The 24,129-nt window shown below is 46.4% G+C and overlaps 1 protein-coding gene across 5 annotated transcripts in view; it reads left to right on the top strand.

Annotated features, from left to right (window-relative positions):
* Positions 1-24,129, top strand: part of ITGB8 (integrin subunit beta 8) — an 83,142-nt gene that overhangs the window by 40,098 nt on the left and 18,915 nt on the right. For all 5 annotated transcript variants that reach the window (XM_045006104.1, XM_045006106.1, XM_045006107.1 and 2 more), the window contains exons 6-9: positions 3,404-3,562; positions 12,113-12,208; positions 12,300-12,389; positions 21,981-22,115. In XM_045006104.1, coding sequence (XP_044862039.1) covers positions 3,404-3,562; positions 12,113-12,208; positions 12,300-12,389; positions 21,981-22,115 — 480 coding nt within the window. The remainder of the gene's footprint in view (positions 1-3,403; positions 3,563-12,112; positions 12,209-12,299; positions 12,390-21,980; positions 22,116-24,129) is intronic.

The raw sequence follows: 24,129 nt of genomic DNA, 5'->3' as shown, positions 1-24,129 counted from the left end.
GCCAATTACCATTTTTACAAATTAGAGTGTAAAGTGTAGTTGAGCTTAATTATTTAGGACAGGGGTCGGCAACCTTTCAGAAGTAGTGTGCCGAGTCTTAATTTATTCACTCTAATTTAAGGTTTTGCATGCCGATAATACATTTTAATGTTTTTTAGAAGGTCTCTCTCTATAAGTCTGTATATTATATAACTAAACTAGTGTTGTATTGTAAAATAAACAAGGTTTTCAAAATGTTTAACAAACTTCATTTAAAATTAAATTAAAATGTTGATCTTACGCCACTGGCCCACTCAGCCTGCTGCTGGTCTGGGGCTCTGTTCACCTAGGCTGGCAGCGGGCTGAGCGGGGCCTGCAGCCAGGACCCCGGCTGGCAAGGGTCCGGCAGCCAGAACCCCAGACCGGCAGCAGACTATGCGGGGCCGGCAGTCGGGACCCCAGACCGGGAGTGGGCTGAGCCGCTCAGCCCACTGCTGCTCAGGGGTTCCATCCGCCGGCTCCTGCTAGCTGGGATCCTGACTGCCGGATCCACTCAGCCCGCTGCCAGTCTGGGGTCCCGTCCCTGCCCACATACAGTGGGTACCTACCTTCTCCCTGGTTCTGGCCCATTCTCTTCCTCTCTCTGCACTGAGCTGAGGGTGGGAGTGCACTGAGCACAGGGCTGGGGGTGAAGGGTCTGGCCAGGAGCTAGAATGAGAGAGGGGGCTCAGGGTTGGGGCAGGATGTTTGGGTGTGGGGCACTTACCTGAGTAGCTCCCATTTGATGTGAGGGGTGCAGGTGGGAATGTGGGGGGAGGGAGTGCAGGAGTTCCTGTTTGGTGCTCAGAGTGGGGGTGGGGATGTGTGGGGTCATGGGATGGGGGGGTGCCAGAGTCAGGGCTGGGTTTGGGGGAGGTGAAGGAGTCAAGCAGAGGGCTGGGTATGTATGAGGGAGGTACAGGGCTCAGGGCGGGGGCGGGGTGTGTGTGTGCGGGGCTCAGGGCAGAGGGCTGGGTGACTGCCCCCCTCAGAACCCCCAACCCCTCACTCCTTGTCCCCTGATTACCCCCTCCTGGGATCCCTGCCCCTAACTGCCCCCCGGATCCCATCCCCTATCTAAAGCTCCCTGCTTCTTGTCCCCTGCCTGCGCCCCTAGGACCCTACTCCCTACCTGTCCCCTGCCAACCCAACCCCCCTCTCCACACCCCTGCCTCCTGACAGGACCCCCAGAACTCCCGACTCATCCAACCCCTCAGCTCCTTGTCCCCTGACCACCCCCTCCAGAGACCCCCCACCCTAACTGCCCCCCAGGACCCTCCTTGCTCCCTGTTCCCTGACTGCCCTGACCCCTATCCACCCCCAACAGACCCCGGGACTCCCATGCCCCATCCACCTCCCTGCTCCCTGACTGCCCCCTCCAGAGACCTCCCACCCCTAATCACCCCGCCCGGGATCCCACCCCCCATCCAACCCACCCTGCTCCCTGTCCCCTGACTGCCCCCACCCCTTATCCAACCCCCCCAGCCCTGGGCCCCTTACCATGAGGCTCCTAGCAGCATGTTCTCCTCTGCGCAGAGCCAGACACGCTGCCCCATGGGAGCGGGCAGCCCCGCCCCTCAGAGTGCTGCGTGTGTGGCGGCATGGCTCCAGGGGACCGGGGAAGGTGGGGGAGGGGCCGGGGGCTTGCTGCGCTTGGTCGGGCGCTCCGGCCCAGGAGCACGGACCCCGCGGCTTGCCGCGCCGGGAGAGTGGGGCCATTTCCCCACTCCCTGCCTGGGCACACCCCGTGCACATGCCTATGCTTCTGCCCCCCCGTGGGGGGGGGGGAGTGGAGGGCGGAGAAGAGCGGTCCGGGCCGGGCTGGGAAGGATTTTTAATGGCACGCTGCTGCCTGCTGGGACTCCAGCCATTAAAAATCGGCTCACGTGCCATCTTTGGCATGCGTGCCATAGGTTGCTGACCCCTGATTTAGGATAATACTTCACAGCCCACTCTTTTCCCATCCTACAACTCGCCATCCTTTGGTCTGTGTTTCTCAGAATCATAGCTAATAGGTTTTATGCAGCTCCATGTGACATTTTATCCAATTATGTAATGGACTCATTTGCATATGCCCATAAACTTCATCTGACTGTCGCCGTACCCTGTCCTAAGCAGTGGCAAGTTAGGACATGGAGCTGCACAAATTTTGGCAGAGCAGGCACCACAGCATCCCTTTGCAGCTAGAAGGAGCCACAGGCTAGCTCTGCAGCCCAGCTGAATATATGCCTGGGTTGACAAATGCCTGGGTGTCAGACCTGATGCTGAACTTGATGTCATACATGATGCTGCCGGCAGCAGTGAGCCATCTGGCCCCAGCCAGCCCCACCTCTTCCCGTCCCTGCTCTGCCTCCGCCCCCATTCCAACTCTTCCCCCAAGCCCCCACCTCTTTCCAGCTTCCGTCCCTTCCCCGAGCAATGCTGGGAGCAGGCGGGGTGGAATGGGCTGGGGCCAGGTTGTTTACTGCTGCCAACACCAGGCCCCCCACTAATCCCCGTGTCAAGGCCGCCCTTAACCCCATGTCCTCCTGAAGTGTGGGGCCCCACAAAGTGCAGGCTCTGGGGCGGTTGCTGCGGTCGGCTCTGCTTGGATCTGTTCTGGGCACCACCAAAAATTACACAAAGCTGGTGCCCATGATTGAGAGTTGTGATTTTTTTTCATGTTAAATTTTGTTGAGTAGAATGCGTGCAATAGCCTAACTGATGCTATGTTTTGTGTCCCTTTTGAGAAGTGTAAGGAATTTGCAAAAAAACAGTGTTTCTCTTATTTTGACTCTGGTATCAAGTATATTAAAAAATGTGTTGCATTCATTCAGAGAATTGCTTTGTGTGTTTCTTGTATGTAATGATCTCAAATCAAAGAATTTTACAAACACTGTGCAGTTGAGTTGATAGGTACTAACATCACAAATGGAATTTTGCAGTTGTGTTATACCAACATGTATATTGCACAACACACATTTCTGACTCAATTTTTATGGGTGATGTCTCTTCTCCCCTGCCCTCTTTTTTAAAAAGAAGAGACAAGTCAATGGAAAATAAATCTATCCGCTCCAAGGTGGATTGAAACTAACAGAACTCACTTCTTGTGGACTTGCTAACCCTATGCCTCAATCCTGCAAAGCATTTAAACATGTGCAGGACTTTGCTCACATAAGTGCTTTGCAGGATCAGGATAAATACCAAGCTCCATGTGTAAAGAATTAGTGCTTTAACTACTTCATCTGCCTCGAGTGTGTGCTAACACTCAGCTTCAGTGCTTATGTTTTATTTTTAAGCAGTGCAGTACCTGAAAATAGACTTACATTGGACTTCCAAGTCATATTTACCATTATAGAATTAAAAGAGTTAAATTTCATTCTCATGCCTACCTTTTTTCTTTTAGAGCCATATTGGTTGGCGCAAAGAAGCAAAGCGATTACTTCTTGTGATGACAGATCAGACCTCTCATCTGGCCCTTGATAGTAAATTGGCCGGGATAGTAATTCCCAATGATGGAAATTGCCATCTGAAAGATAATGTGTACATCAAAGCTACAAGTATGGTAAGGTATATGTCATACACTCTTACCTTTGGGAAGCCAATGCATTGTCAAATTTAAAAATCAAGATTTTAAATTGGCACTAAACTGATGCAAGAATTTTTAATGAATCAGTAAACTCAGGGGTTGTACTGTAGGACTGGAGAATTGCTAACATAGTCCTGTTTCTAAGAAAGGGGGGAGGGGAAAGTTATCCGAGTAACTTTAGGCCTGTTAGTTTGACATCTCTAGTATGCAAGGTCTTGGAAAAAAAATTGATGAAGAAAGTAGTTAAGGACATTGAGGTCAGTGGTAATTGGGACAAAATACAATATGGTTTTACAAAAGGTAGATCGTGCCAAACCAACCTGATCTCCTTCTTTGAGAAGGTAACAGACTTTTTTAGACAAAGAAAACACAGTGGATCTAATTTACCTCAATTTCAGTAAGGCATTTGATACGGTTCCCCATGGGGAATTATTAGGTAAATTGGAAAAGATGGGGAGCAATATGAAAATTGAAAGGTGGATAAGGAACTGGTTAAAGGGGAGACTACAACAGGTCATACTGAAATGTGAACTGTCAGGCTGGAAGGAGGTTACTAGTGGAGTTCCTCAGGGATCGGTTTTGGGACCAATCTTATTTAATCTTTTTATTACTGACCTTGGCACAAAAAGTGGGAATGTGCTAATAAAGTTTGCGGCTGACACAAAGCTGGGAGGTATTTCTAACACAGAGAAGGACCGGGATATCATACAGGAAGATCTGGATGACCTTGTAAACTGGAGTAATAGTAATGGTATGAAATTTAATAGTGAAAAGTGCAAGGTCATGGATTTAGGGATTAACAAGAAGAATTTTGGTTATAAATTGGGGACACATCAGTTGGAAGTAACAGAGGAGGAGAAGGCCCTTGGAGTATTGGTTGATCACAGGATGACTATGAGCCGCCAATGTGATATGGCCGTTAAAAAAGCTAATGCAGTCTTGGGATGCATCAGGCCAGGTATTTCCAGTAAAGATAAGGAGGTGTTAGTACCGTTATACAAGGCACAGGAGAGACCTCATCTGGAATATTGTGTGCAGTTCTGGTATCCCATGTTTAAGAAGGATGAATTCAAACTGGAACAGGTACAGAGAAGGGCTATTATGATGATCCGAGGAATGGAAAACCTGTCTTATGAAAGGAGACTGAAAGAGCTTGGCTTGTTTAGCCTAACCAGAAGAAGGCTGATGGGAGATATGATTGCTCTTTATAAATATATCAGAGGGATAAATATCAGGGAGAGACAGGCATTATTTAAGCTTAGTACCAATGTGGACACAAGAACAAATGGATATAAATTGGACACTAGGAAGTTTAGACTTGAAATTAGATGAAGATTTCTAACCATTAGAGGAGTGATGTTCTGGAACAGACTTCTAAGGGGAGTAGTGGGGGCAAAAGACATATCTGGCTTCAAGACTAAGCTTGATAAGTTTATGGAGGGAATGGTATGATGGGATAGCCTAATTTTGGCAATTAATTCATCTTTGATTATTAGCAGGTAAATATGCCCAATGGTCTGTGATGGGATGTTAGATGGGTTGGGATCTGAGTTACTACAGAGAATTCTTTCCTGGGTGCTGGCTAGTGAGTCTTGCCCACATGCTCAGGGTTTAGCTGATTGCCATATTTGGGGTCAGGAAGGAATTTTCCTCCAGGGCAGATTGGCAGAGGCCCTGGAGGTTTTTCGCCTTCCTCTGCAGCGTGGGGTGTGGGTCACTTGCTGGAGGATTCTGTGCACCTGGAGGTCTCTAAACCACGATTTGAGGACTTCAGTAACTCAGACATAGGTTAGGGGTTTGTTACAGGAGTGGGTGGGTGAGATTCTGTGGCCTGCGTTGTGCAGGAGGTAAGACTAGATGATCATAATGGTCCCTTCTGACCTTAAAGTCTATGAGTCTATGATACTTCTACTTAAATTAGTAAAACATTAATATTTGCCTTAGTAAGCAGGATGTAGGACCAAGAAGAAGTGTGGTGGAAGTAAAATTATTGACATCCTTTCTAGCCAATGTAAAATATTTCAATAATCCATTTTGGTGAGGTCAGCAGTGTTCTGCAAAGCACAGTATAAGAAGGTATTTTTAGGAGGTAAGTTACTATCTGCTAGATCTCCTGCATCTGTTGTATAGAATGTAAAAGGGAAGGAGGGAAATCATCATTTTGTTGCATTACTCTGCACGAGAATATGCTAGCAATTTGCAGAAGTCTTGCATTATATGGTAGGGACTCGTTCTAGTAAATCAAATAGTGATAGTGCTTTAAAGTCAGGGAGGATGCTTTGTGGCATTGAAGGGAGTAAAGGATAGGGCCTTGTAGAAATCACGCAGGAAGGATGATGTATAATAGCAAGAAACTAATTCGATCTTGGCACACTAAAAGGAGTCTTGTGCCAGGGGGGTTTAAAGAGCTAGCATGCATTTTGATACATCTAAATTCCACCCGGCATGACTTACTGTTTTATATATTCGTGCAAAAAATGCATCAAATACACTGGCATGCAATGATAACCTGTTTATATTCAGCAGGCTTGTTTTAGCTTTCAGAAGTCTTCTTCAATAATGTATGAAAGATTCTATAGTTTTGGAAAGCAATTTTTGTCAGATTTGTAGGGTTTAGTGAAATTGCTTAATCTTAGTTCAGTTGAGGGAATAGGAATCACCGCCTAACTGATACAATACCATAAATTAGCAGCAAGGCTGGCTCTGGCTTTTTTGCTACCACAAGCAAAAAAAAAAAAAAAAAAAGCCCTGTGGGGCAGCCGGAGCCAGGGTGCAAACTTTCAGCTAGCAGGACTCCCTGCAGACGTGCCCCGGGCAATGGAGTGTGTGCCCCAGCTAGCAAGGGGGGAGGGGGAGGGACGGGGGGGGAGAGAGAGAAGGGAGGCGGCCAGGGCTTCCTTCAGCCAGGGCGCTCACCACTCAGCCCCTCCGCTGCGCCGTCTGCCGGGCGGGCTCCATGCCTTTCCGGTTGGCGGGGAGGGAAGGACGCTGGCTGCCGGGCTTGCTGCAGACCTGGCACCGGCTGGGGCAAATGGAGGGTGCAGCCCGCTCCCAGCAGGGCCCTCCTCTCCTCCGTGCCACCGCCCCCTACAGGGCGGCCAGAGCGGCAAACAAAAAAAGAAAAGAAAAGGGCGGCTGTGCTGCCCTAGCATTGGACGGAATGCCGCCCCTTAGAATCTGCCGCCCCAAGCACGAGCTTGCTTGGCTGGTGCCTGGAGCCAGCCCTGATTAGTAGATACCGGAAATATGAAATGACAGGTGGGTCTTTGGTTTATGCAGTGCCATTGCAACACAGCATTGTCCATGAGACAAACATTTCCAACAGGCAACTTTGCTGCCTCCAGGAGCTCACACTGTAAGACACACATTTAGCTGTAGTGTAAGATGGCAGTCGTCCCCATTAACTCAGTAGGAATTCCATCTGTGTATGCCAGGGCTGACTTTGATCCCAAAAGCCCAGTGTACACAGGAATGGCACAATAATGCTAACAGTGTGTATGTACAAAAGCAGTAGAATACCTTCCAGAACAGCCACTTTGTGTTGTGTGACATTGAAGCTGAAATGCTTCTCGGAACAAGTGGGTGTTTAGAAGCTTGGCAGACTGACTGGAAGGCTGTTTGGATTTCAGATTATCTAATGTCCTTTCATTAATTTACTCCTTCTGTCACCTTTTATATTTCCCCTCGCTTATCAGGCTTGTTTATTCCCCTTCGGCTAGCCTGTTTAGTTTCAGTATTGTTGTACTGCTCCAATGATGTAAACAACTGTTCCATTTAATCTGTTTCATGAAAGTAATCCACAGGCATCCCTTCATCAGAACAAAAGACTATATACTTGTGAGTTATAGTATCTTTTCAGTTCCACTGGTGTGTGTGACCCCTTTTACTTCAGAGGAGTTGCACTACTATAACAGAGGAGAATTTGTCTCTCTATATTAAACAATTGCTTTAAATATAGATCTTTTATCTGGTGCCAAAGACTCTTCTGATGTTCTAGATAGTCCATCTGTTACAAAGCAAGTCCATTATTTTCTGTGTTGAGAATTTAACTGAAATACTGAATACTTCAGTTTTCAACTGAAAACCATCACCAGTATAAAACAAAACAAAAAATGAGCTACTCTATTAAGCCAGGATGGCTGCTGATTGCAGACAGGGTTTTAAATGTTCTTCAAGAACTAAAGGCTTTTGGAGTCATACTCTTCTGTGCATGGATACTTCCAAATGGCATCAAACTTTGCCCTGAGTTTTTGTGGTGGAGTTTTTGTGGAATGGGCAGTAGGTTTAGCCTCCCAAACGAAGTCATCAGTGGATTTCCCACAGTGAGGCATGTTTTAATACAGCTGCTCTGCTGACCCTCTTTCCAGTTTTGCCATTGGCTGATGCATGCAGATATGTGGGAAGTTGTGTAGCTGCAGACATGGGAAAGAGTTTCTCTACACTGTGGATCTTTCACAATATCAGACTTTTTGGAATAGATGTGATGCAGCAGTTTAACGCTTATCCATGCAGGGCTGCTGTGCAGTTTCCTACACAAATCGCTGCTGTTTTTTTCTCTGTAGCTTTTCTCCATACAGAGTACATGACATGTCTGGTGGTCCCTGCCAGCCTGATCTTGGAGGTTGAAAAGATCTAATGCAGCAGTTCTCAAACTGTGGGTCGGGACTCTGTTTTAATGGGGTCACCAGGGCTGGGATTAGACTTGCTGGGGCCCAGGGCTGAAGCTGAAGCCCGAGCCACTGCCTGGGGGCTGGGGCCAAAGCCAAAGCCCAAGGGCTTCATCTCTGGGCAGCGATGCCCAGGTTACAGGCTCCCAGCCAGGGGCTGAAGCCCTTGGGCTTCAGCTTTGCCCTCTCCCACCACCCGGAGCAGTGGGGCTCAGGCTTTGGCTTTGGTCTCCCCTTCACCCCCGCCTGGGGCGGTGGGGCTCAAGCGATCTCAGGCTTCAGTCCCCTCTCTTGGGGTCGTGTAGTAATTTTTGTTGTCAGAAGTGGGTTGCGATTCAATGAAGTTTGAGAACTGCTGATCTAGGAGATCATTAGGTCCTCATTTGTGCACTACAGGCTGCTTCCCTTCCCTTTTAATAAATCAAATTTGTTGTGGCTTCTTCTAAGCATAGCCAGCAAGGTGTTGGGAGAGATAGGGACTGATGTTGTTTATTGCTTATAGACACCTGGACAGACTAGTTGGTTCGGTGATTCTGGTTTTCTAATTACTGTAGGAACAGGGTTGTCAAATCTTGTCTACCCTGTTTTTGATGGAGGTTTCCTTTTATTCTGTGTTTAATTAAGGGACTGGAGGGACTCACTTTTTAATAAGATATTTTAAAATCTGGGGAAAAAGTCCTCCTCCTCACCGTTGATTAAGTTTTACTTTCTTGATACCTTTGATAATCCTACTTATCCTCTAGTCACCTAGAGACCCTTCCAAGAAAAACAGACACAGACCTGACTTTCTAATAAAACAAGCAAAAACAACAAGAAAACTTCTGCTTTGGCACAGAAAGAAGGCATGACTGTTTTTCCTCCTTGAAAATACATCCTACAAAAGAAAAAGTGCTCACACCTATTTGTGTTTGGTTTTATTTTTCTCCCTTATAGATCACTTTCCAACAATAATTTTACAAAGTAGAAGAACCATTTGCCATCAGGCTATATTCCTACTAGACTCTAGAAATAAACTAGGGAATAACAGAAGAAAGCATAATTGGTGTGTTTCTGTTTTCATTTGGCTGTGCCAATTAAGAGGATTCCGCTGTATTTATATACAAATACTTGCCTTTAAGACAGAAATTGTTTCCAGTTTGTCACTTTTTTCCTTTGCTTCTTTGTGGCTTTTAAAGGTCCCCAAGAAAGCATGAGTGATGGGAGGAAAGAAGACTCTTTCCTTTTTTAATTAGAAATGTCCTTGGTTCACTCCCTCCCCTGAAATATTTAATATCTCTGATCATTATCTTCTAAACTCAAGAAAACAGTAGGTTTGAGTAGGGAAAGAGCAATGATGTAACTAAAACTAGACACTATCTAAAAAGGGAGTACATTTTCCTGGCTAGTAGAGGGAAAAGATAAGATAAAATACATAAAACATAGTAAGATTCTTACAGGAAGCAGAATGGAGTCGATGACTAATCCTGTTGCCAGCTGTGCCTTGTTATGATATTGTAATATGTTTGTAATATAATAGAAAATTTGCTCTCTCTGGAATTTTCAGATGACATTTTTTACTTTGGCCTTATTTTTTTAAAATAAGAAACAGGTTTTCAGACTCATCTAAAATGATATTTTAATACATGACATAACATATTTGGACATTACAATGAGTTAAAATGAAAATACAGGTAACCTGTAGTTGCACTTATAAATTAACTAGCTGAGTCATAGACCTGGTACCCAATGCTACAAACTGTTACTTGCATAAGACTTCAGTGATCCCCATCTGAGTAAGAGTTTGTCTCATCAGGCCTAGGAGCCCAGTCCTGCTCCCACAGAACTCGTTAAGAGCTTTTGCCATTGATTTCAGATTTGCCTCTGGCTGACCTTGCTTGAATGTTTGTTCCTGCAGTTTGACTACTGGGCTGGGCCTCACAAACTCAGAAATAGAGCTGAGTGAATAATTGATTTTTGAGTTCAGTTGTCAAAGTAAAAAATCTGGAAAAAAAATAGTTTATTTCGAACCACAATTGATTTTTTTATTCCCCCCCCCCCCCCCGGAAAAAATTCAGTTTTAGTTCAAAACTGTTTTGATCCTTTCAAAATTGTTTTCCTCATTTTTTTTTTATTCAGCCCAAACTGAATTCAACCCAAATTCATAAACTGCATTTCACCAGCTGGACTAAGCCTTGTCTACACTAGAGCATTTTGGTGTTGCAACTCTATAAAAAGCACCTTGCATCCACTCACACAATTCCTCCTTTGGTGAATGGGCTTTCAGTCTGCTGTTGTGACTGCACTTGTTCTGAGTAAAGCTAAGCACTGTTTCACCCATCATGTTTTGCTGCTGTGCCAATATAAACAGGAGCTGTTGCAGCTGCAAGCGTACAGTTGGTCTTCCCATTGATATCCCATGGTGATCCTAATAAATGACATCTCCACAACTTCCTCCCCTTCCCCCCATCCATACAGGCCAACGGTGCTGTTTGGGTGGTTCTGTTATAAAGGCACAAAGACCTATTATAAATAGATTTTATTTAGTTTTTATACAATACACCTCTACCTCGATATAACGCTGTCCTCGGGAGCCAAAATAAACCGCGTTATATTGAACTTGCTTTGATCCACTAGAGTGCGCAGCCCGCTCCCCCCCCCCCCGGAGCATTGCTTTACTGTGTTATATCCAAATTCATGTTATATCAGGTAGCGTTATATCGAGGTAGAGGTGTAGTCTATATAGTAGGAGTTTTGTGGAAATGCCACATGGGGCTACCAAAATAACTTCTATTCCAAAGTTTGCTACAAATATGTGCAAAAAAGTCACTTGTCCTTGTTAGATCTGATTTCCTTGCTGGACTTAAGAGTTTGATCTAGCCCGTGTGTGTCTGCCTGAGTGGTAGGTCCCCAGGGGTGGTGCTAAATTAGTCTGCGGTGTGTGGGAGTGATGTGAATAGGAAGAAAGCAATGGTAGGGATGGGTTCTATAACCAGGGCTGCCAAGAGTGGGTTCGGGCCCCAGTGAAAAAAAAATTTCAGTCCCCCCAGCAAGGTCGGACCAGCTAAACAGGGCCGACGAAGTCGGGAAAGCCAGGCCCCAGACCCTCTTCTGGACCGCCGGGCCCCGATAATTTGTACCGGCTTCCCCCCCTCTCGTCGGTCCTATCTATAACTCCTGTTATCTTACTCCAACAATGATGGGTAAGGTGCATCCTCCTGTGGTTGAATTATGAACTTCCTCCCTTCCCTCCTTGCCACAAGTGAAAGCAGCTGCTGGCACTAGCACAGCTAGCACTAGCACAGCTATTCTCTGCTTCCATGGCCACCTCATTTGTCAATAACAGACATACGCAGCCTGCCCTTATAGAAACACCAACAAATGCCCCACCCTCTATGTCCTTGCCCCTTTCATCATCTTGAGTAGCATGTTGTCTTCTGGTGAACAAGGGAATGTAGAAGCTTGGAGCAAACAGAAGAACGGAAACAAATAATGAAAAAGAAGCTGAAAAATGAGATGAGCTAGATGGGTAGTGGCAAGAGAAAACAGGCACAGAAAAATACAAGAAAGGTGTGGGGGAGGAAGGTTAATAGGTAACAACTGTGGTACCAGGGCCTGGCATCAGTGGATCAGGGCCCATAAAGCAATACAATGGAAAATGGTGTCTCTATCAAAAGGTTGGGAAGCATTGAACCAAATCTTGATTAATTCTCTGTACTTTCCCAGGAATCATATGTGTTTAATTTAATTTTTGTTAAGTATTCAAAGATTGGAATAACTCCCAGGTATGTTTATTTTACTACTCAGAGACCACGGAATATGATTAACATGGGTTTTGTCTACCAAAACTGAAGTCTTTTTTATAATTTATTTTATTTTTCAGGAACATCCATCACTTGGGCAACTTTCTGAAAAACTGATAGACAACAACATCAATGTTATTTTTGCAGTTCAAGGAAACCAGTTTCACTGGTATAAGGTGTGATAAAAGTCATAATTGCAATTGATTTCTTTTTTAAAAGTGCAGTTTTTAGATTATGATTGTGAATAAATTATTGCATTTTTCATAGGATCTTTTGCCTCTGTTGCCTGGTACTGTCGCAAGACAAATAGAATCGCAAGCAGCTAATCTGAATGATTTGGTGGTAGATGCCTATCAGGTATGTTTCCCATGAAGATCATGGAATTTTTTTTCTTGTTTGTGCAGTTTTCTTACATAGAATAAACTACAGCCCAAGGCTGAGCTTTTCAAAGGTGCCTAGGGGAATTAGGTGCCAAACTCCTATTGAAAGTCAATAGGAGTTGGGTGCCTGGCTCCTTTGTAATTCCTAGCATGAGGTCCATATCTGGTGAACATTCTAAGTGACCTAATGCTCTGACAGTTAGGATGAGTTCTCAGTTTATTGGTGCCTTAATTGCTCCTAACTGTCCCAGGGGATCCTTTGCACTGGTTGCTATGCTATTTTCTAGGAAGTGGTTTGTGGGTTTAGGTGCATTTCTGTGTTTCCACCTTCCTTAACTGTTTTCTGTCACTTCTGCCTTCTCTAATATTTTTTCCTTTTTGGTCTCTCTTTATTTCTCCCTTTTAGTTTTATATTCTGTCTCTGTTCTCTCCTTTATCCTCTTCCTTTTTACCCATTTTATTTTCCCACACATATGCTTTCTTTGTTAGCTGTTTTTCGCAAAACCAATATTACATAAAGGCTCAGAAATGTAATACAAAACTAAAGACATTGCAACCGTGATATGGCTGTATATTGCAACATTTTTTAACTTGTAGGAGTTGGGAGTGTCTTATTTACTGATGGCCACTTGTGATATAGTCTTAAAGTAGGTTTTGCCATAGCAGAATAACTATGTTAAAATTGGACTTGAAAGGAGATCTCAGAGCAATTTCCATTTTTTGTGTAAAGAAAAAGTTTTACAAACCATTGTCTTTTGAGGTCTGAGGATTGTCAAGGCATACCAAATAAGTCACTAAAGTATGTCAGTGCACATTTAGCTTGCAGTGCTGTTAAAGGCAAGCACTATGAAATAGCCAAAGACAGACAAAATAGCGGGAGTTGAATTAATACAAATCAGTTTATTTCAGTGAATTTAATCTGTGTGTTGTGTCTTCTCTCATAACGTTAACTTTGAAAGCTGATTTCCAGAAAACATCCAAGGTTTGTGCTAAGCATCATTTGGTTAAGGCCACTGTCCTCTTTAGCATTCCATATTATCAATAGATTATTTCTTGCTACACAGTTTCTGACCAGTAACATGGCACGTATGTGTTAGTCATCAAATATCCTACCCCAATTTCTAGAAGATAACCCTGGACAGATATGTAATGAGAAGAAATGAAAATTTCACAATGTAACCTTTTTATTTCCTTGAAGATTCTTTGGGACTTTCCTGCTCCATCCACCCACTCTCTTGTCCTGTTTTTTACTTCTCTAATATCCATTATTTCTCTTCTTCCTTCCCTCCTCCCTTCCTTGTGGATTTGGTACTTTCCATTTTTAACATGGTTCTAGCATGTGTGCTACACAAATGCATTGTGAACTGGCCTTGGATGTTTTGCCTTCCTGAAAGCAAATGTTTTAATATAAGAAAATAAATGTTAATGTTAGAGAGTGGGCCTTTCGCACTTGTGTTCTAAGCAGGGAAATCTGTCAGCTTATTTATGGAAAACACTGCCTGAAAATCCTTGGCTAAAAAAACATAGATGAGTCACTAATTTTCAGAGGTCACAAAACATGTTTTCAGATTCATGTAATTGACCTTCCTTTTGTAACAGTGAAAATGTCCAATTAAACAAATATTTAAAACCTACTAAAATAGGGGAAATTTTATATACCATTTTTGTACAGATAGTAGTAGCTTTTAGCAATCAGTTTGAATAAATCTGTAATAAGCCAAATACAAGCAATATTCCCTCTAAAATGAACAGGCGGACTCATTGCACAGTAGAACAATTTTTGATGATGATGGGTTTTTGTTTCATACGTGGTAGCACTCAAATGCCCCAATCAGGATTGGCTAGTTGCCTGCTTCATATCATTTGTCCTGAATAAATCAGTTAGTATAATCCAGTAACTTTTAGATTAACCTGAGGCTTGTCCTGAGAAAATTTTTCCTAAGTAGATGCAAAATGTCAGAAGAGGAAACTGTCAAACTAATTTGGAACCTTTCCTGCTAGATAACAATAGATGCATACTTGCTCTTTTATTTAAAGAGTGCTGTTAAGACAGCATTGTCGCTGTAATAACCAGTTTTTGTTACACACAGTCATTAGAATAGGTTTTTCAGTGGTCATAAATACACAGTCACAAAACTATGTAAAAACAGCAGGAAACTTGAATGTGGATACCCTAATCATCATCTTTGAGTGCTTGCTCATGTCTATTCCAGTATAGTTGCATGAACGTCATGTACACCATTGCTGGAAGTTTTTCCCCTGGTCAGATCCGTCCCGTCGCTTCTGGTACCCCCTGGAGTGGTGCCTTCATGGTGTGGTATATAGGCACCTGCTGACCCTCCACCTCCTCAGTTCCTTCTTCCCATCCATGACAGTCACTGGAACACTCTCGTTCTCTTGCTCTGCATGCAAATACTCCTTAATGGTTCTCTGTAAAATAGAGTGTAAATAGTTAAATTAGTCGGTAGTTAGCAAATAGTTAGATAAGACAGAGTATTTGTAAGCTCCTGCGCCAGGGCACCTACCGCCAGGGTCCCTGGTGCATGCCTTGGTCTCAGGGCTTCAAACAGTGTGCAACATGCCACAAGCCCATGCCGGTAACCAACCCGCATGATAGCTGCCTGAAATGCCTCAGAGAGAGCCACATTCAGGATAAGTGCCGAATCTGTAAGAACTTTAAGCCCTGGACTAAGAAGAAGAGAGACAATAGACTAAATTTTCTCTTAATGGAGGCAGCACTTCACTCTTCATCGAAACCCAACCCAGCTCCGAGCACTTCCTCTGTCAGAAGTTCCCTGGCCTCATTTAGAGAGGCTCAGCAAGACCCGGGATCCATGGCACTGGTTATGCAGCACCAACACACTTCCCCGACTGCCAAGAAGTCAACCCTGACTGGTTGGGACTGCTCCCCATCACCAGTGCAGAAGTAAAGGACAAAGAAGTCCGACCGGGGACAGTTCCCCTGAGAAAAGCCACAGACAGAGTGAGACCTGTGCTGGGCCACTCTCACATGGGCAGCAACCAGGCTGCACCGTTGACTTCAGCCACGGGAAGGGACCCGTTGAGTCCGGTGCGCATGGACTCCCTACCTAGGGTGAGCGATAGAGGTGACTCAGCCCTGGCCGTGTCAACTCCGCCAGAGGCATATGAGGCAGTGTAGTGAGGCGGCCTGGCTCCCAGCCACGCCTGAGAGGGCCGAGCCAGAACAGACGCCGAAGTGGGCGGAGCCACCACTGCCTGTTCCCGCCCCCCCAGAAGTCCAGGGGCGGGACAGGAAGTATAAAAGCCCAGCGCTCAGTTGACCGCTGGCCACCGGAAAAGACAGACGCTGGTGCCCCTAGCTCCTGCTGGGCCGAGCCTGCCCCGTGCTCGCTACCCTGAGGAGGACTGGCCGAGCCTGCCCCGTGCTCGCTACCCTGAGGAGGACTGGCCGAGCCTGCCCCGTGCTCGCTACCCTGAGGAGCTGCCTGAGCTTCCCCTTGCCCGGTATCCTGAGGAGCTTCCACTCGCCTGGTATCCTGAGGAGCTGCCTGAACTTCCCTGCGCCCGGTATCCCGAGGAACAGCCCCGCTTACCCAGCGCTCAGTATCCTGAGGAGCCCATGGTGTGGGACACTGCGGAAGATGCTAGTGATACACAGGTACCAATAGAGGGGGAGATTGGAAGTGGCCCGGGGGTAGCCGACCCTAGTCTGGCTGCAGGAGACCCCGAACCAATGTCAGTGTGTTGCGGCCAGGATCCCCACTGACACAGCAGCAGACGGCCTGCCGCTGTTAGGGCCCCGGGCTGGGACGCAGTGGAGTGGGTGGGCCTGCGTCCCCCCTGCCACCCCTACACACGGTTGGCAGTCTCCCCCTCACCCCAACGCTAAGGGCCTGAGCCCTGAACTGCTTGCTGCCCCGCCCTGCCCTAGGGCCCAGGCTTATATACTGTTTGTCTGCTCAGCCCCTGCCTAAGGGTCTGAGCCCTGAACTGTTGTTTGCTGCCCCGCCCTGACCAAGGGCCTGGGCTTAATATTGAACTGTTTGCTCAGCCCCTGCCTGAGGGTCTGAGCCCTGAACTACTGTTTGCTGCCCCGCCCTGACCAAGGGCCTGGGCTTAATATTGAACTGTTTGTTCAGCCCCTACCTGAGGGTCTGAGCCCTGAACTACTGTTTGCTGCCCCGCCCTGACCAAGGGCCTGGGCTTAATATTGAACTGTTTGTTCAGCCCCTACCTGAGGGTCTGAGCCTTGAACTGTAGTGCTGTCGCCCCGCCCTGAGTCAGGGCCCGGGCTAATTAGACTGCTTGTTCGCTCAGCCCCTGCCTGCGGGCCTGAGCCCTACCTTACCGTTTGGTGCTCGCCCTGAGCCAGGGCCCGAGCTAAAGAGACTAATTTCCAGCTCAGCCCCGCCTGAGGGCCTGAGCCCTGAGCCCTGAGCCCTGACTGTCCTTTGTCCTATCAGACCGCACCGCCGATCGCAGACGCGTGTAGTGAGGCGGCCTGACTCCCAGCCACACCTGAGAGGGCCGAGCCGCCACACCAGACCCTTACAGGCAGTAAAAGGCCTTCTGTCCCTTCCAGCGCCTTCTCTGAGCTGAGGCCCGTTGGGTGCAGCCCCGGTAATGTAGGAACCTGTCCTACAGAGGCAAATGCTTGTCTTAGGCAAGCCGACAATGATGGTGAGACATCGCCTGGCATCTCGCTCATCCTCTAGGGGCTCCACTCCTCGACAATTGCAGCCCCGGCGCCAGTCACAATCCCGGCGCTGGTCACCACCCTGGCACTGCTCCCCATTGAGGGCCAATTTCCTGGAGCAAATCACCATTGAGGCACTGCTCCTCAACGCGGTTCCACTGCATGGTACTGATGGGTACGGCACCATCATGATCACTCAGGAGCGGGTCCTCAGGCTCCAAAATTGCTGGCAGGGTCTATACCTCGCGACAGAGCAGACATCAGGTGGACCTTGGGCATCCTATGCCAGTGATCCAGGGGTTGTCCCGGTCAACATGGCCACCTGCCCAGTGGCAGATGCCACTACAGTGGCCAATGTGGACTCCATAGGCAGCGCAACCCTACCAAGCCTCCCACATGGGCCAGTCCCACTTGGCGCCCTCGGAGATGAGGGTACCTCCACCTTCCCCTTCGGAGAGGGGTTCAGTTCCAGGGGCAAAAGTGAAGGAGGCCTAGGATAACCCCACAAGGGACCCACCAGCCACAGAAGACATGCAGGCCCAGATGACATTCCAAGCCTCTTCATCGTCTTCTTCCATGAGGCAGTGGCAGATATGTCCATAACGCCCATGCAAGATGATTACAGGCCCCATCAGGAGCTCTTGCATCGAGTGGTTCAGAACCTGAATGTACAAGTGGAGGAGATAGGGGAGTTAGCCCTGGCCTTGGTGGACATATTGACATCTTCATGTCCATCTAGAGTGGCTCTAGTTTTAAACTATGCCATTTTACAGCCATCAACGCAAACCCCCACATCTCTCCAACCCACAGCTAAGTGAGTGGAACAAAAGTACTTTGTGTCCCCGAAGGGGTATGAGTACCTATATACGCGTCACCCGCTGGGTTCCCTAGTTGTGGCTGCTGCAAACAAGCGGAAGAGACAGGGACAATAAGGATCCTTGCCTAAGGCAAAGGAGGCCAGGAAACTAGACCTACTGGGGAGAAAGTTCTATTCTACATGGGGCCTACAACTGAGAATCTTGAACCACCAGGCCCTCTTACATTGTTATGACTTTAATTCATGGTCTGCCATGTTAAAATTCACAGAGCTCTTACCAACAGAGTCCAGATCAGCGTTCGCAGTTTTGGAGGAAGGCAAGGCTGTAGCCAACGCATCCATCCAGGCAGCCTTGGATGCTGCAGATGCAGCAGCCTGCGCCATGGCCACAGTTGTAGTAATGAGACTGAGCTCTTGTCTCCAGTCCTCTGGACTCCCTCATGAGGTCCAGAAAACAATTCAGGACCTGCCATTTGAGGGAAATTTCCTCTTCTCAGATTAGATGGACACCCATCTTCATAATCTGAAGGATTCCAGAGCCACTCTGAAGTCGTTAGGACGTCACACAGCGGCCTCAGCTATAAGCCCCAACCTAAGGGTCAATTCTACCAGCCTCATCAACAGCAGAGACAGGATTTCGGTCGGCAGAGGAACAAGGGCTTTAGGAGGAGGCATACACCTCACGCCCCTTCAGCATCCACATCTGTGCCTCAAAACAACCAGCAGGGTCTAATCAGTCCTTTTAAGGGTGCGCCCGAGGATGGCACACCAGACCAAAGTCTGGATCTTACCTCTATGTGTGTGGACCATTTGTCCCATTTTTTACTGTGCCTGGATCAACCTGACTTCGGAGCACTGGGTGCTCTGCACGGTAGAAGTGGGATATCCCCTGCAGTTAATTTCTTCCCCTCCTTCCCATCCTCCCTCCCTGTCCCTCTTCAGGTACCCTGAGATTTCTGGCCCAGGAAGTATATTCGCTCCTAAGGGTGGGAGCCGTGGAAGTGATTCCTGTGGAGTTTAAGAGGCAAAACGTTTTACTCACACTACTTCCTGATCCTGAAGGTCAACAGGGATCTCAGACTCATCCTAGACAAGTTCATGAAGAAGGTGAAGTTCTGTATGGTCTTCCTGGCCTCTAATATCTCTTCCCTAAGATCCAGGGGACTGGTTTGCTGCCCTATCAGCAGCTCCATGAGCATACACGACATGCATGGCAGTGGTAGGGGCCTTTCTCAGGAGGCAAGGAGTGCAGGTCTACCCTTACCTGTACGACTGACTGATCAAAGGTTGGTCGAGAGATGTCGTGGAAGAGCATATGAACCTCGTACAGTCCACTTTCAGGGACCTGGGGCTCCTGATAAATGAGCACAAGTTGACTTTCTCTTCTATTCAAAGGATAGAGTTCATAGGAGTGGTTCTTGACTCAAACCAGACCAGAGCCTCCTTGCCAGAGAACTGCTTCAGGGCCATCCAAGAGACCATAAACAGCCTGAAATCCTTTACCATCACCAGGGCATGGAGATGCCTGAGGCTCCTGGCACATAGGGCCTCTTGTACCTATGTGGTGCAGCATGCGCAGCTTAGACTGCAGCCTCTCCAAGCCTGGCTGGCATTGGGTGACCAGGCCATCACCCAGTGGACAAAGTGATCACTCTTCCCTCAGCAGGAATGCTCACTCTCCAGTGGTGGCTGGACTGAGACACAGTGTGTGCCGGTATCTCCTTTACAAGGCCTACCCCTTCGATGTTGCTGGTCATTGACAATTTGGACGTGGGATGGGGAGATCACTTGGGGCCCCTCAGTACTCAGGGCCTCTGGACGCCAGAGGAAATAGCCCTACATATCAATGTCAGGGAATTAAGAGTGGTGCACCTAGCCTGTCAGGCATTCTGTCACAATCTACATGGCAAATGTGTGTCACAACCACAATGTTTTATATAAACAAACAAGGGGTGGGGGCGGGGGCGGGCTCGCTTCTCTCCCCCGTGCCAGGAAGCGCTGAGGCTATGGGAGTACTGCATAGTCCACTCCATTTCCCTGGAAGCCTCCTATCTACCAGGCACTCAGAACAGGCTGGCAGAACAGTCTGACAGATCTTTCACCAATCATCATGAGTGGTCCATCTGACCAGACGTCTTGAATGCAGTTTTTCCCGAGGTCGGGGTTTCCCCAGGTGGAACTGTTTGCAACCAGATTTAACAGGAAATGCCCCCAGTCCTGCTTGAACCTGGGGCACAGCTCAGACTCGCTCTCCAATACCTTTCTCCTTCCCTGGAGAGGGAGGTTTCTCTACACCTTTCCACCCACGCTCCTCATCCATAGGGTGTTACTCAAGGTAAGGAGGGACAAGGTGCACATAATCCTTATAGCACAGGCTGCCGGACTTGATCACCCAAGAGCACAGATGTATGCTCCACCCGAACCTGGAGTCCCTACACTTGTTGGCCTGGAATCTCCATGGCTGAGTGAGGCAGAAGAAGACTGCTCGGCACTGGTGTGAGCTGTCCTTATGGGTATCAGAAAGCAGGCAACTAGAGTGGCCTATTTGGCTACGTGGAAGAGGTTTATGCTGTGGTCACTGCAGAGAAAGATCCTACCTTTGGAGCCCCACTGCCTGTTATCCTGGACTACCTGCTCTACTTGAAGAAGGAAGATCTTGTGGTATCGTCCATCAGGGTTCACTTAGCTGCGATCTCGGCCCCAGCAGTGAATGGACGGTCGGTATTTTCAAACACAATCTGTGCCCAATACTTGAAGGTATTAGAGCGTTTGTATCCACGGGGTGCCAACCTCTGCCTCCTTGGGACCTCATCCTGGTACTGTCAAGACTGACAGGGCCACCGTTCGAGCCAATGGCAACATGCCTCTTCTTGTTCTTGTCCTTTAAAACAGTTTTCATGGTAGCAATTATTTTGGCTAGAAGAGTCTCGGAAATCGGGGCCCTCACCTCTGAACCGCTGTATACAGTTCTCTTCAAGAACAAGGTCCAACTTCGACCACATCCATCTTTCTTTCCAAAAATGGTCTCTTATTTTCACAGTAGCCAGGAAATTTTTCTTCCCAAGCCTCATGCTAATAGGCAAGAGCAGAGGCTACAGTCTTTGGACGTTAGATGCGCACCTTTTTACATAGAAAAGGACCAAGCTGTTCTGGAAGACCACTCAGCTTTTTGTCACTATCGCAGAGAGGATGAAGGAGAATCCTGTCTCATCACAGATAATCTCTTCTTGGATCAAATCCTGCATCCGCATGTGCTACGACCTAGCTTACGTGTCACTTCTGTGCTTGCTAGCACACTCCACAAGATCACAAGCCTCTTCAGCGGCATTTGTGGCTCGAGTCCCGATCCTGGATATCTGCAGGGCAGTGACCTTATCTTCTATCCACACATTCACCTCGCACTATGCCATCACTCAACAGGTCAGAAATTCTGCAGCTTTTGGTACAGCGGTCCTCCAGTCTGTGTTTCAGCAAAACTCCAATTCCACTACTTAACTGATTGCTTTGGAATCACCTATATTGGAATAGACATGAGCAAGCTATCAAAGAAGAAAAAACGGTTACTAACCTTTCTGTAAGTGTTCTTCGAGATGTGTTGCTCATGACCATTCCGCAACCCGCCCACCTACCCCTTTGTTGGAGTTGCCGGCAAGAAGGAACTGAGGAGGCGGCAAGTTAATATATACTGCGCCAAGAAGGCACCGCTTCCAGGGGCATCATAGTCAACCTGACGGATAGCACTAGGGGAAAAACTTCTGGCGATGGTGCACCCAACTCATGCACACCTATATTGGAATGGACATGAGCAACACATCTTGAAGAACAATAGTTACAGAAAGGTTAGTATCCATGTTTTCTTTTTCAGGATTACTAGCTAATTGGTTGTATGTATTTGGAATATAATTGGGTCTTTATATGGAAAAGAATGCTTTAATTCATTCCTTTATTCAGACAGACTGACAAGATTTATTCATTTCAGTTAAAGCCTCTCAGTCAAGCATGCTCATGTTTTAGACCCTAATGCATATTAAATGTTGAAATGCAATGTAACTAAAAATTGTTTTTCCTTACAGAAACTAATCTCTGAAGTGAAAATTCAGGTGGATAACCAGATCCAAGATCTACACTTTAACATAACTGCACTCTGCCCTGATGGAAGTAGAAAAACAGGCATGGAAGGATGCAAAAATGTGGCCTATAATGAAGAAGTATGTTGAGTTTCTGAGTTGCAAAGGAATTGAGCTATTTATTGTATTTTTCTTAGTTGTATGGTATCTTCTAGAGCTTTTTTAAGACTGAAAGTAGATTTCTGTGTTCTTGATCATCAACTCTCCACATTCTCCTTGACATTATTTCTCCTGAACCTTATTTAAAACCAAAAGCTACTGTTTGTTCTCACTGATTTCATGGAGATAAGATTCAAAGCATTGTTGTCAACCATCTAAATAATATTTATGAGGACCATTCCCCACAGTCCACCACTGAATGTGCTCATGTTCTATATGAAAGGTCTCTTCAGCTGAAGAGCCTTACAGATATGCGAGAAGAGTCATTAGAGGCAGATTGACAACTGCTTGGCCATGGCTTGGGGCATTTTTTTTCTGCTTCTTTGTTTAAAAAGTGTGTCTCCTACACATGCCCAGAGATCCTGGTAATTGGTATATTGTGTAAATCAGATTAAAGTGTCAATTTATGTCCATCTGGAGCATTATCCTTTAGTGGATGTAATCGGTTCTATTTGTGCGTGCATTTATATCTTTATTCTATTGCTTAAATTAGCAAAGTAATTTATTTAATTAATTAAGAAGAGGTCTGTGTTTTTTGGAGTGTAAGTTCAAGGAGTTCTGTTCCTCTTACCGAGCGTATGTAGCTTAGCTAAAGTCACTCATGTGTATGGATGTATGCAGTCACAAATCAGTGGATTTGCTGTGTGAAATTTAGAAATTACACCATGCTTTATACTTGTGTAGATTTTGTTTGCGTGACTAGTTTCAGATGAGCTTGCTAGTTTTTTCCTTTATGCTCAGCTACAGTGTTCCCACCTATGCTTGTCATAGGTAGTATCATTGTAATTAGTTATGTTGTCTAATATTTATCTGTTTCCTTTTAATTAAAAAAAAGCAAATGTGGTCCAAAACCAGCAGCAGCTGAAAATTAGCCTTCTTCAAGAGGTTAACTTCTTAACAGTAAATCTTCCTTTCAGTATTTGTTTACTTGGAGAATGCTTTTCCTTAATTCTCACATTCCTTTCATTGCACAATCCTCCTTCCTTTCTCCTCCTACCAAAACACAAAACTGTTCTATGCTTTGGAAGATTCTGTGATCTCTTCAGGGTATAAGCACTTCAGCTAGTCTTTCTAGTAAGGCTGGTCATAATGTTTGGTGGTATTCACACTGTGTCCTAAAAACATGTTACTCCTTTAAATGTTGTACAGTGGTGGCCCAGGATTTTAGGCTCATGCATCAAAAAAACACGGGAGAAAGACAAAATACCATGTCCTGCTGCTTGGAGGCACAGCTTTTCTCCTTGTTATCCATGTACAAATCAGGTCTGAGGCTTTCTTCAGTCTGATCCCAAGATAGAGGTAACTGCCAAACAAAGTCTGGCTTTCTCCAGGTGGGGGTCAGAGAGGTGGTGGGGAGAGAAAAAAGGAGAAATAATAAGCAGTTTTAGCTTCTCTTACTTAGTCCAACTTCTTGTGTAATTCAATAGTCAGTTTCTTATTTTCTGAATCTGGGCTTTGATTTGGAAGTCTACAGACCTAGTTACCTCCTTAGACTGGAGGAAACATCTCCTTCTTCCCTAATTCTTTTGCCACCCCTTCTTTCTGTTTATATTCCTGCTCTGATGAACACGGATGGGAGTTTTCCCTTTCCAATCAGCAGGCTGAGCAGCTTTTCAAAAGAGGCCCCTGTGCTTGGTTGCCTTCATAGGCAGTACCCTACCAATGAAAAAGACAAGCACCAAATGTAAAGGTTTTAATACTTGGTTGATCCAATCTATGGGAAAATATCTACTGCCTTCAAAGTGTCCAAAGGCCATGGGTTTTAGTTCATCAGTGGACTGGCATATCAAAGAAGATGGGTATCCCATGACAGAAGGACCAGAAGAAAAAAGGACAGCTCTGCAGAAGTGATTTGCAGAACTACTACTGCCTTTAGCTCTCTCCAGTTCTATGTCCTCGGTCTTTCTGTCCTTCTCCTGCCCCCTGTTAGAATCTG

This window comes from Mauremys mutica, chromosome 2, assembly GCF_020497125.1.
Source record: "Mauremys mutica isolate MM-2020 ecotype Southern chromosome 2, ASM2049712v1, whole genome shotgun sequence".
NCBI lineage: Eukaryota > Metazoa > Chordata > Testudines > Geoemydidae > Mauremys > Mauremys mutica.
The sequence above is the reverse complement of the archived record's forward strand: the minus strand, read 5'-3'. Positions and strand labels throughout refer to the sequence as shown.